Source organism: Zosterops lateralis (genome assembly GCF_965231275.1).
Source record: "Zosterops lateralis genome assembly, chromosome: 26".
Lineage (NCBI taxonomy): Eukaryota > Metazoa > Chordata > Aves > Passeriformes > Zosteropidae > Zosterops > Zosterops lateralis.
In genome coordinates this window covers 2,888,021-2,900,681 of record NC_139786.1, presented here as the reverse complement: position 1 = coordinate 2,900,681, position 12,661 = coordinate 2,888,021, and the positions used below count along the sequence as shown (strand labels likewise).

The window sequence follows — 12,661 nt, the reverse complement described above, 5'->3', positions numbered from 1 at the left end:
ATCAGGTCTGGTTTCACAGCAATTTGGACTAAATTCGGGCTGGAGCTCGGTTTAAGGGCATTGTGCCTGAGTATCTGGAAACACTCTGGAGATGGAACAAACCAGGTATATTTAATAAGGTGACAGACTCAGAAGTTTTGCAGCTTCAATAAAACTCTCAACAGCTACAGAGCTTTTTTTTTTTTTTTTTTTTTTTTTTTTTTTTTTTTTTTTTTTTTTTTTTTCTGTGTTAATTTAATCATACAAATATTCATTTATACATTAAGGAAAAAGCTTCCTTTATTTTCACCCCCAATGTGCTATCAATAGGACTTCTCCCAGACTCAGAGAGGCAACACACCATCCCGTGCTACACATGCACTGCCCCGGCGAGCACAGACAGGCTGGGAACCACCCACGCACTCACACACGGAAAAAATTAAACACAACAGAAACCCAGACGTGGGACAGCGTGCATTTCCCACCCACACCACTGCTCTCCGACTGCACGGCTCTGCCCCAGCTCCCAAACCTTGGCAGGGCTCGAATCCAGCACTCCTCAAGTGTGGGCAGAAGATTCTCCCCCCCCATCTCTCACCCCCTCCCATGGCACTGCCACTTCAGCGTCAGTCCCAGGGACATCTTGCTCCAGTTTGCCAAGGCTGGGAGGTGACACTGCTTGAACTGTGTTAGTGACAGGGTCCAAGTGGCTCTTGCTTACCACAGGGACCCCTTTGAGGCCATCAGAGATGTTCTACATTACCCTTTTATGGGAGCTGATACAAACTGCAGTGGCATGAGGTCACCTGGGCAGAATTCTGCCAAATTCATCTCAATCTCCCCATTAAAAGCTGGACACCTGAAGCATGAGCAATCTGAGGGCCGGCTGTACCATGCAGCTCCAAGAAGTCAGGAGATAAAACCACCTTTAGCCTCAGTGAAACAGTTTTTACTCGAGGAAAAACACGGAGATAGAGCAACCCTTATTTTAAACAGCTTTCCAGTGCCACAGTAGGGGCCACAACCCTGGCCCCAAAGAACCAGGGCTCCGTGGATCCCTCAGCTGCCTGGGCAGAGCAGGATGTGAGCAGCAAGAGTTGCAGATCTCAGAGCCCTGCCTTTCCTCACACTCTGGAACGTGCCCTTGTCACCAGGGCACCACGGACTGCAAACGCGTGTGCCTTCGGAGTGGGAAAGCACATGGCTACTTGGGGTGCATGCAGGTTTTGATTTTTCAAGACAAGGGAAAGAAATTCAGCTTTAAGAGGAGCACAGGAACACGAGTGTGGCAGCCAGGGGACAAAGGAGGAACACGCGTGCCTGGGAGCAGAAAGCCAGTGTGGGGGTATCTGAGTGCAAGGGTCTCCCAGCTGCCTTTGCTGGCACCAGGCAAAGGTCACAGCACCAGCTCTCAGACTCAGATCTTGATTTCCTCTCCCTTCCACTATGCAGCTGACACAAGGAGCTAATAAAGATAAGGAATCACCTCGTCACTTGGACCAAGAGCTGACCAGGGGTTCAGTGCCCTCAGAAGGGGAGCAGCAGCACTGCAGGTGTGATGTTCATTTCCTCAGAGGGGCTCGTGAGCCATCTGTGAGGAAAGGAGGGAGTGAGCAAAGATTCCACCAGCCCACACCACACTGGTTGGTGGGGCTGCAGATCACTCCTCAGATCAATGCTCAGAACTAATCCAAGGCAAAATGTTGTTACAGCACAAGAACCAAACCTTCCAAGAAGCAGCACCTTCAGTAGGTTCACTCCAATCCCAACACTCTCCCAGATCCAGGGCACAGCTGGGTACCCACCAGACTGCAAGTGTCAGGCAATTCAGATCCTGTGGTGCCACTTCTATGCAGGCAGTTTCTGATTTTATACTTGTTTCTCCCAGCTAATAGATTTCAGAAGGGAGGTTTCAGATAATGGTGATCTGTAACAACTGAACCTCTGAAATATGAATAAAACCCATCACCCAATCCTTCCTCTGTTGGACACAAGGAACTCCCACTGGCCCCACAAGGTCCATCCATATGCACCCAGGTACCAGTCCTTGGTAGCTGCAATGAAAGATTCCCCCATTCAAAACCAGCCACAAAAACAAAAGCAGCCAAGAGCAGCGAGGGCAAAGCCATGCAGTGTGCAGCTCTGACACAGGGAAAAGCCTTCACTGGGAACATCTGGAAGAAGGTAAAGGGAGCTTTGCATATTCCTGTATCTTTGGCAGATGGCTGTTCCAGCCTGGTTCGTTTGGGCAGGATGGTGCTGCTGGGCTCACTCCCTTCTGTTTGTGGGGACAGCACTTCAGAATGAATTCACTACAGTGCCTGAGACCAAGCTGCATCCCTTCACACTGCACTGCCCAGTCCAGAACAGGAGGAAACATGCTGGAGGAAGAGCAGAGGAGCCCATATATTTTGCAATCCCTCCCCTAACATGAGCCCTGAGAGCCCACTCAGAGCTCAGGGCAGCCCTGAGCCCAGATGACAAAGGCAGAAGAAGGGGAGGTGACAGTGGGATCCAGCTGGTGGTGCCAACTCCTGCTCTGTGCTCCAGAACACATGGATCAGCCTCTAAGCTACACCTCAGCACAAGAGAAACAAATGCAAACTGATGCTCTGAAAGAGAGAGGGGAGACTCCAAATGAAAAGGACAGGATGTCTGTGAAGCTTTGCAACTATCAATAGGTGAATTACAGGTACAGAGATTCCCCTTGGCACACAGCTCCAGGCACAGCTACTGCACATGAGAGTGAACAAAAAGGGATTTTAAACTGCTAACCACACAGGACAGCTCAGGAACTTGAATAAATCAGTTTCTTATTAACACGGGTGTGTATTTGTGTACTTCATGTACAAGGGGGAAGGGAGATGAGCCCTCCATGTTATCCCAGAAGTCCCAGTCTCCCTCTCCAGCTCTGATACCAAGACCTGTCCACAGCGTGGTTCCCAACGACACGCAGGACAACTTAAAAGCAACACCCAAACCAAAAGGAAAAGAGGAAATAAAAGATTAAAAAGTCGGTAACTAAAACCAGCAGATGCTGTTAAAAACGCAGTGCTGGGTGCAGACCCAACCTGGCATTAAAAAAGCCTGACAGAAGCAGTCCCTGCACAAACCCCAGCGGGTGCTGAGCCAGTCCCGTTCGGCAGCAAACCAGGACATTCTGGGAAAATGCACGCTGTCCCTTAGGAAAAAAAAACAAAACAAAAAAAGAACAAGAAACAAACAGAAATTAAACATTTGCTCAAACTACAACCGCTCTGTAGGCAAAATATTTCTTTTTAAAGATGGCTTTTAAATTTTCATTTTTAAACTTCTCTTTAAGCTACCTAATTACGTGTGAAGATGATTTCTAAAAACCCATAGTGTTGGTGTCTCTTCTTCCTCATAGCATTTACACCACTCTGAAATCCAGCAGTCACACATGCATACTCAGCTTTTGGATTTTCCTCTGGAAACAGCTAGCCTTAAGTTACTGGGCTTTTGTTTTTTCTTCTTTTCCAGAACACGGAGGCAGAGAAGGGGGGTCCACGCTGGGTCTGTCTGCCACATGAATCCCCCTCCCTTCCCCCAACAGTCAGGTTTTTCTTAAATTCTCCTCTTGTCGATACCCGTTTTGTGTTTTTGTGTTTTAAGACTGTCCGAAGTGATAAGGACCGTGGAAACCCTGAAAGAAAGTTGGAGACATAATCAATTTTCAACAGGCAAGAAACAAAATGCTCCGTGCTCAGCCCAGGGCTTCCCACCAACCCCACTGTGGCTCCAAGGACACTCTTAAACCACAAGTTCCAGGGTTGGTTTTTCCCAGAGAGGGCAGATGCCACCACTTACCTCTGTCAGATGTTTTTTAGGCCAAGGCCACAAAATAACTTGTGTTTTCAATACCAGAATTCCCTTTAGATGCTACAACACCTGCAGGGCCAGTCCCTGCAGCCTCCCCAGTCTGTCCCAGAGACATGGGGCTGTAACTGAGTAAAAGGATACGCCAGAAAAAAACCCGAGAAAAAAATCCACATTCCCACAAGTGCCATGTGTGCCTTCTCAAGGTGACAATACGCATTTGCTTCCAATGAAATCAACCAGAGTATTTACCAAAACCCCCAAAATGCTCCCTTACAGAATCCATTTCCCTCCTTTACATCCTGAAGTGAGTCACCTAAATGTCAGATCTAGTCACAGGTCTCAAATTAACAGGAACTCCTTTTGTAACTTCTATTGTCTGGATCAGTTATCCGGAGTTTCATCAGGAAGCAGAAGAAAGACCAACAGGCAGCAAGGGATGCCCCAGCTCACAGGGAGATGAAATTTGTCAGTGATGAAGATACAACCCCCACACAAACCCAGACACACACAGAGGTCAGGAGGGACATGAGGGAGAAAAACTTGTTGTATCTCATGGCAGAGCTGGAAGACCATTATGCAAATTCTTCTAAACACAGTCCAGGTCTTCCCAGCACACTCTGGGTAAGGCAATGAGAGCCCAAACTGTTCCTGTTCCAGCTGAATGGGAAGCTCTGACCTCAGTTTTCATAACTCTGCCTTTAACAGGGCAAATTTCCTAGGAAATACCATTTCCTGTGTGTTCTACAACTTCAAAACCCCCTCACTGCAGGAGCCAGGGCCATGGAATCACGAGTGGGAACACAGATTGTGTAAAGAATCAACGTCACTGGCAAACCCCAGGCTGGAGAGCTCTGCTGCAGATCTGACTAGGAAGGAACTGTCATGAACAGTCTCTAATCTTGCTACAGCTGGAGAGAATAACTTCATTCTTGGGGATTTAATCAGGTGGTAAATACAAGTAAATGGCAAAATGAAGCAGCTCTCAGAAGCTCTCAGCATCCAACCAAGAGGAGGATCAGCAGACAATTAACCAGGACATCTCCTGAACTGCGTGGGAAGCACCAAAGACTGGGAACGTGGAAATTGCTGTTTGCAGACAGAAATACAGGCAAGTGATGGAAAAACAAACACGCTTCTACCCCAGGAATATGCTGCAGTGCCAGTTGGTAAAGCTTTTCAAAAGAGAACAGCCAGCAGATTCCAGCATGACAGTTCACCTGAGGAAGGAGATGCTCCCATCAAAATCCAGAGACTGAGAAATCCAACACTTCCAAAAAGACACTCAGTGAAACTGGGGGAAGGGAAGAAGCAGGAGAGAAACATTAAGATGGCGTGAGCAGGTGCACAAAAAGAGGACAGAGAGGAAAAGCAATGTATAAACAGGATCCCAAGCAGTCTCACCTCACAGGGATTAAGCTATTGTACTTAGCTCTCTGCAGAAGGAAAACAGGATTTGCTGCCGATTACCTGTACAGACACATTTGCCAGAATTTGCTTCATCTCCGAGTTACCAGCACACAAGGCTTTGTTTGAGGCACTGCCTGGTGAGCTCAGGAGGGGTTTAACCATCCCCTGCTCTCTGCTGGGGGCACCCTGGGAGCCCCTTACCCTGTGTTACCTCACAGGGGATGCCAGAGACAAAATTTGCTTGCTTTAATTTGGGGATTCCATAAGCATCCCTCCGTGGTGTAAGGAACTGCCAGTCATCCTCAGTCTGACATCAGAGCAGCTCATTTGTGCTTTTGGATGGAGAGACCCTGTGAAGTCACCGTGAGCTGGTTTGCAGGGAAACCCTCTGGATCTCCACTTACTGATTTCTGGAGCACCTAATTTAAGGTACGCGATTATGCAAACTGTGTCAGTTAAACCCAGAATTTAGCTCAGCACAAGAGATTCCTCAGCATGTACAGCTCTGCACCACCTGCCACCCTGCACTGAACACCTGACACCCTGGAATGAGCTCCCCTGGCAATCCCAGAGCAGTCCCACAATCCATGACCATGGTCAGCTCCTCCTGACGCAAGGAATTTCACCATGGAAAAGCCCCAAATCTTTCCTTTTGGTATTGCCACACTTCACTGCATTTCACCTACCCGACATTCATTACAGGACATGAGAATGTGGCAAAATTGAACCCCACTTGTATCTTTAAGCTGAGTGAGAACTGCTTTAGTGCAGACCCTGTGCAGATGACTCCACCTCCCCTGTCCCATGACATTTAGCTACCATGCAGAGTGTAAGGGTTTGATACCAGAAAACTTCAGTTACTGCTGCAATGCAAATACCAAACCCCTGTATAACATTTTCAAGCCTAATTATCCCCTCTATGCAACATTTTACATCACAAACATGCAAAAATAATTCTGCAGACAATTGCAGTTTTTCCGATTTTTTTCAATGGAAGGATTATTCCCACTATTTTTGGTGCATTCCCGTCTATCCTCCAAGTGGGATCACTGTCTGCATGAGAAGCTCAGCTGCAGCTTTGCAAATTCACTTTCAGTTCTTCCAGAATGTTCCCCAGAAGGAACTGCTCACTTGCTGGTGGGAGCACTGGCTCTTCACACAGAGCAGTGTGTGACAACACAGGACTGTGATTTTCCAAGCAGAGACTCTGCATGACAACTACTGGAATAAATTATAATTTGACTTGTGCCTCTAGAAAGGAAATGAGATGTTTCATGAAGTTAAAACCCTTTGTGAATACTGAGCTCTGTAAACCGAGGTACCTGTGCTGGGAACAAAGCGAGGATTAAGTGAATCTTTCATAAACCATCACACACGGGCTTTCAGACAGCTCTTTATTTCACCTCTGTGATGTGTCACCACCAATGCAGGTACACTTCCAGGGACAGGAGGTGGATGCACAGCTGCACAGCAATACAGGAGTCTCCCAGTGGACACTGACAGTGGCCCCAGCCCACGCTGCTGGTCCCCATCCCCTCAGGCCGCTCCTACCCCGCGCTGCTCCAGCCTCGCTTACGTAAACTGAGCACAAACACAGAACAAAGCATCCAGCACTTGTGTTTTATTCCATGCATGCCGTGCAAACATGGCGTGGCTGGGAGACCACCAGGAAGTTCAGGACCTTCTGGGAGCAGGCACTGGCAGGGCTGGTTCAGATGCCCGTGGGTGAGGAGGTGGAGGGCTCAGGTACCTGATTGAGTTCCCATGCACAACTCTCTGATGTGCTGCCAGGCCGGGATAAACAACAGGCAACTCTGCTGGGCTGCAGTGGAGCAAAGTTGGGCTAAAATCAGATTATCTGGCACTTCACACAGTCCAGAAGGACATGGATTTCATGGATGAGCTGACATGCAGCACCCAAACCACTGATCTCTCACTAGAGAGGCAAACCAGCTCATGCCAGCCCAGCCCAGGCTGCAGTGCTGGGGGAGCTCCAAGCCGAACCTTCTCCCACTGTGTCTAAATGGATGAAACCACACAGTGACCAGCCCAGTGTGAAGCCCAGACACCAGGATGGAAGGAGCTTCTCTCCTCCATGGGTGCAAACGTTTTTGGGGCATCATCCTCATGCATAAAGACAGTTTGATGCCCAGTTTTCAGTAAAAGTATTTCTGTCTAAAGTTTACAGAGGTACTCCAAAAACCTGCAAATTGGAGGCCCTGTTTTGGGAAAGCGTGGCTCTAAAAGTAGCAACAACACTGAAGCTCAGAGAGGGGAAGCCAGTTAAAGGCTCCAAGGACACAGGGCTGGTTTTCCCTTGTACAGAAAGCTGCCAAGTAGCTCAGCTCCACACAGAACAGAGGGAGATGGGGGAGCATAATAAACACAGCAGGAAAAAAGGAGTTCAGATTTTAAAGTTGTGAACTCCAAATATGTTTCTATTTCACTGGCCTTTGAAGAGCAGCATAAGCAATGACCAGGACAGCCAGGCACCATTTGCTTTGGTGGGGATGATGCTCAGTGTCCTGCCTGAGCAAATCTTTGCAGAATCATAACCTCCAGGTGCAGTTTTCTTCATGACATAGAGAGAAGTGATTCCTCAATTCATCTGGGCAGCAGGTTTAGATACAGATCTATGAATTTTATATGGAGATGTTAAGTACAATCTAAGTGTCAGAATATGGCTATTCATTTCTGATCTTCCCAGACATGGAAACCTGTACATTTATTTCCTCAGTTAAGCAATTAAACTCTAATTCCCAGGCACTGTGAGACTGGATCTTGGGCTTTTAATGGAAAAGCCAGTCACAAGAGAGCAGCAGTGACCGTGCAGGGTTGCTATGAGACAGGAGTAAATAGGAGGAAGCTGTACCAACCTCAGATCTCTGGAGAATCCAGAGAAAGTGACTGCCAGAGAATAAAGTATTCCTGCATGGGGATTTCTGGGCATCCTACCCTGCACTTAGGCACATCTTTACATCTAAGAACATGCAAAAACTCCACTGGGAACAGATTTAACAACAACATGCTTCAAGTAAAGGCCTGACAGGCCCTGGCCTGCAGCCTCCCTGCAGTGTGTGTGGAAGGTGGGCAGGGAGCCCCAGGGAGGTGGGTGCCATAGCAGGAATAAAGGACACACAGCTTGTTCCAACCATGCCACAGGTTTCATCTCACCCACTTACAGGGAATTCTGTGTCTGGTTTTGTTTGTTTTTCCCTGGGACACCCCAAACCACACACTCTGCTGCTGTATAAAAGCATTTTGAATGTTTCCAGGTGTGAAATGCTGCTGTACTTGTCTAACCCAGCAGCAGATGGCACGTCAGCATCACCACAATCCTGACTCCAATGGGGAGTTCTAGAGGACAAGTCACACCTGCTCAGTGCACCAGAGGGAGAACTAATTCCGACAAGGTCTGGCAGCTTCGAGTATGTTTTACACCTGCAGATGCCAGAAACTGCTCGTTTTATCTCAAAGATTTCATGGTCTCATGCACTGCATGACTGGGTGTCCCCAGTGTCTGTCAGCAGAGGAAGCCTCCACAGTCATCTGAGAAATATTTAAGGGCTTATTTTACTTCTAAATACAGGATACAGGCTCTTCTCAACACTTTAACTAAACTAGAACCATCTCCTTTGCTCACCAAATGGCCTGTCAAACATGACTGGGGATTCCCTCTCTCTCCCAGGTACATGAGAGGAGACAAAATATCCGAGGTCCTGCCCAATATAAATAAAATCCAGGAATCTTGGAGACTGTGCCACTTCCTAACCAACCCACAGTGTTCTTTTGTCTGCTCTAGAACCTGAAATAAAGCCTTTCACCTCAATATTCAATCAAAGGAGAGCAACTCCCAATGCAGTAGTTTTCCTTCTCCTCTGCAGCAGCAGAGTACAGATCAGATCCCCTGGGGATGTGGAGAAGATGGGCCAGGAAGAGCTTTTCCCAACAGGTACTGGAGCTCCATCTGTCCCTCAGGTAATTCAATACTCCTGACATCACCTCTAATAACCCCTTTTCTGCTCCAGCAGCATCTCCAGCTGGGGACATCATGCACACAAAGGGCAAAAAACCAAACAAAACTGCATCTTCTTTTCCCAGAGGCCAGGCTAGGGAATGGGGAGAATGTTCACCTGGCCCTTTCAAACCAGATCAGCTGTCTGAGATATCCAACTCCCTTAAAATTGTTCACTACAGAACCAGTATTGTACCAATATGAATACTCGGTCTGTGGCAGAAAACCTCCTGCCCTGGGCAGGATGGGCAAGGCTGGAACAGGACTCATATCTTCAGACCTACCAGAACAGCCTTCAAAGGATAAAATAATTTGTCTTAGTATGTCACAAATAAAAAGAACTGTAGTAGAGAGAAAAAACACCCAAAAATCAAGCAGCTTTTCCATATCTCCCACCCCCATCCAAAAAAAGGACCATAAAGTTGTCCCTTCTGAAGTCAGCAAACAAAATGTCTGCTTTAATCTCAGATAATCCACCTCAAATCCACCCAAGAATATTCTGTAAATACAAAAAGAAACAAACAACCCAAACCAAAACAAAACAACCAGGAAAAAAGGGAGGAAAGGTCACCTGCCCTATGTTTGGGATTAGATTACAACCGCCCCCGTTTCCTCAGAGCACCGAGCTCTGGGTTTACCAGCCAGACCAGCTCACTTCAACCTAGTGACACCTCTCAGGTGGTGCTTCACTCCCACACCACAGCTGCTCCTTGCCACGGGCTCTGGTTCCTCACACCCACCTTCTTTGAAGCCAGTCCCAGCCCCTCAGGGAGCACCACGGCCCCACCATGCAGCCACTAAAGCAGCGACTTTCAGCACTGCCACTTGAGGTGGTGTTTCACTGACAGGTCATCATTTCCCAAGCCATCCACTCCACTGCTGTGAGCAGAGCCTGGCAGCAGGAGCCAGCCCAGAGATGGTGTTTGGGAGCACTAAGTGAAGGGCAATCAGGCTCACCCCACGAGTGCTGGCTGTAAAAAATGCACAGCCCTGGGGTAAAGGTCACTGAACAAGATGCGCTGGCACAGGACAGGCAGGTCATCCAGGAGGAACTAAAGTGCTGTAGGTGAACTAACATTAGGGCTTTATTAAGTCATTCAGCAACCAAGTGTTATTGTCCTACACAGCCTGCTCAAAGTACAGTAAAGCATTTTTAAAGGATTTTAAAAATCAAACTAGTTTGACATACGACAGTACACACCTACACATACTGCTGCATTAACAGGTGGATTCTGAATTGTAAATAATCCTGCAATTCATTTTTCACACACAAGCAAATAAAAACAGTCAAAATATCACTCAGACTCATATAGCATCCACCAAGCAAGCTTTTGAGAGAGATTTAAAGTAAAGATAATTTAAAAGTCACCTACAATTATGAACAAGACAAGGACACAGACAGGAACAGTCCTTTGATTGACTGTTCCTGCAGGCAGCTTCTGGGATCAAATGGTGACCTCTGTAGTCTCCCCACACCAGCTAAAAAGAAGTTATCTGGCTAATCTGAAGTTTGAGGGTGTGGTTATTTGTTCTGTGTTCAAAATTATGTCAAACTCAGGACACATCTAGAGAGATATTTTGACTTATTTGCACACACAACCGGAGCAGGCTCCGGCCACTTGTGGTTACAGCACCCAAACAAGGTTATATAAATTTTAAGAAGGACTTGAAGCAAAAACAAAAAGGTGGATCTGGTAGAGTCTATCAGAGGCAAAAATATTTTAATATAACATGAGGAGTTGGCAGAGTCAGACAGTCAAATTCAGAACCTTCCTTAGCAGGTCTGGCAGAAGCAGAAGGAAAGGGCTTTGCAGTTTGGAAGGAAGAGCAATTACACACCTGCCAGGCTCCTCCCCTACCCGTTCTCCTGCTCGCCCAGGGCACCTACCTTACTGTACGTCACTACCGACAAGTTGTTCGAGTGACTGCTGGGGGAGAGATTTACAGAGTTTTGTGACAGTCCATTCTGATCTTGTTCGATTTGGTCAGGAGCAGGCCCCCATGTGTTTTTGCTGATTGTGCCTAGCTCGGAACCCCCAGGGTCTTTTAGGTTGTTTTCATCTGGTTGCCTGTTCTTCTGTGGAGAGGCGAATGGGTTAAAGTTTCCTTCCACCTTGCGATGCGGCTGCGTGTTGAACTCTGTTTCAAAGGATGACAGCTGCTGTGTGACACCCAGAAGTCCTCCAACTTCCACGCTGAGGATCACCCAGATGACATCTGTGGAAAGACACAGGTTTGGGTTGTCACTAGATGGGACTTTATGAAGAAGGGTCGGAAGGAGCAAGTGAGTTCCATCCTTTACACTAGCAAGAAAAAGGCTTATTGCTTAAAGCACATTTTTATAAAGCCTCAGCAGGACTGGTTCCAGTGCCCCCAGTTTAACAGAGCTGGGATCAGCAGTTTGAATTTTAGGAGCCAGTTGAGGACAGTGGGATTTATGTTAGCAGCACGACTTGCTTAGGGGAACTCCACACCCTACCAGGTCCAGGACCCCCAGTACACACCACTAACCCCCTGCGCACAACCCTCATCACTGAAAACTGCACACACACCCCCACTGACCCCTGCATATATACAGGACTGATCCCTGTACACACACACAGCACTGACCCCACTGCACAACCACCACTGACCCCTCTGACCACACACACACCACTGACCCCATTGCACACACCCCACTGACCCCCCTGCACACCCCACCCCCACCAGTGATCCCCCCCAGCCCCATACACGGCTCTGGAGCGGCCCCGCAGCGCCCTCTGGCGCTCTCTCCCGGCCTTGCAGCCCCGGTGCCGCCCCGGGCTGGCAGCCCCGGGCCCCCGCCCCAAAACGGGATGAACGTCCAAGCCCGGGATCGCCGGGCCAGACCTGGAGCAGCCACCAGCAAAGCCACCAGCTCGGCTACACGGCAAGAGTCACTTGGACTTAGAGCTTGGCGGCCAAGGGGGTTCAATCTTCAGGTCGTGTTCTGATCAAAGTGACAACTTCTGGCAAAGCAGGGACATCTCCCATTGTCCAGGGCTGGGAACCCTCTGGAAACCCTGGGAACCCTTGGCTTTGTGAGCACTTGGGACCAGCAACACAAACTGGACAGGGTGTCCCACCTACATGGGGATATCCCTGCCCATCCCCGAGGGACACACTGTGTCCCCTGCAGACACTGAGGAGCCATGTGGCAGTGCCAGCACTGCCAGCAGCCCCCTCTTTCTGGGCACTGGTATTTTTGCCTCCATGTGCCAACACCTCTCACTCAAACCCTGAAACTTGGGATACTCCCAGCCGCCAACAGAGACACAAAGATGTTCTCAGTGTAAACTAAAGCTGGCAGAAAAGAGAGGGAAGGCTGCACTGCAGGCAGATGTTTGAGACCCAGGCTGAAGCACCAGGCAAAATAGCCAAATGTGTTCTTTAAACAGACAA

General features: G+C 48.3%; 1 protein-coding gene across 1 annotated transcript in view; it reads right to left on the bottom strand.

Moving 5' to 3' along the window:
• ILRUN (inflammation and lipid regulator with UBA-like and NBR1-like domains) overlaps nt 1-12,661 on the bottom strand; it is a 28,399-nt gene continuing 15,738 nt past the window's right edge. The window contains exons 4-5 of the mRNA XM_083878440.1: nt 11,130-11,458; nt 1-3,643 (exon numbers count right to left, since the gene is read on the bottom strand). Coding sequence (XP_083734566.1) covers nt 3,608-3,643; nt 11,130-11,458 — 365 coding nt within the window. The 3' untranslated portion in view covers nt 1-3,607. The remainder of the gene's footprint in view (nt 3,644-11,129; nt 11,459-12,661) is intronic.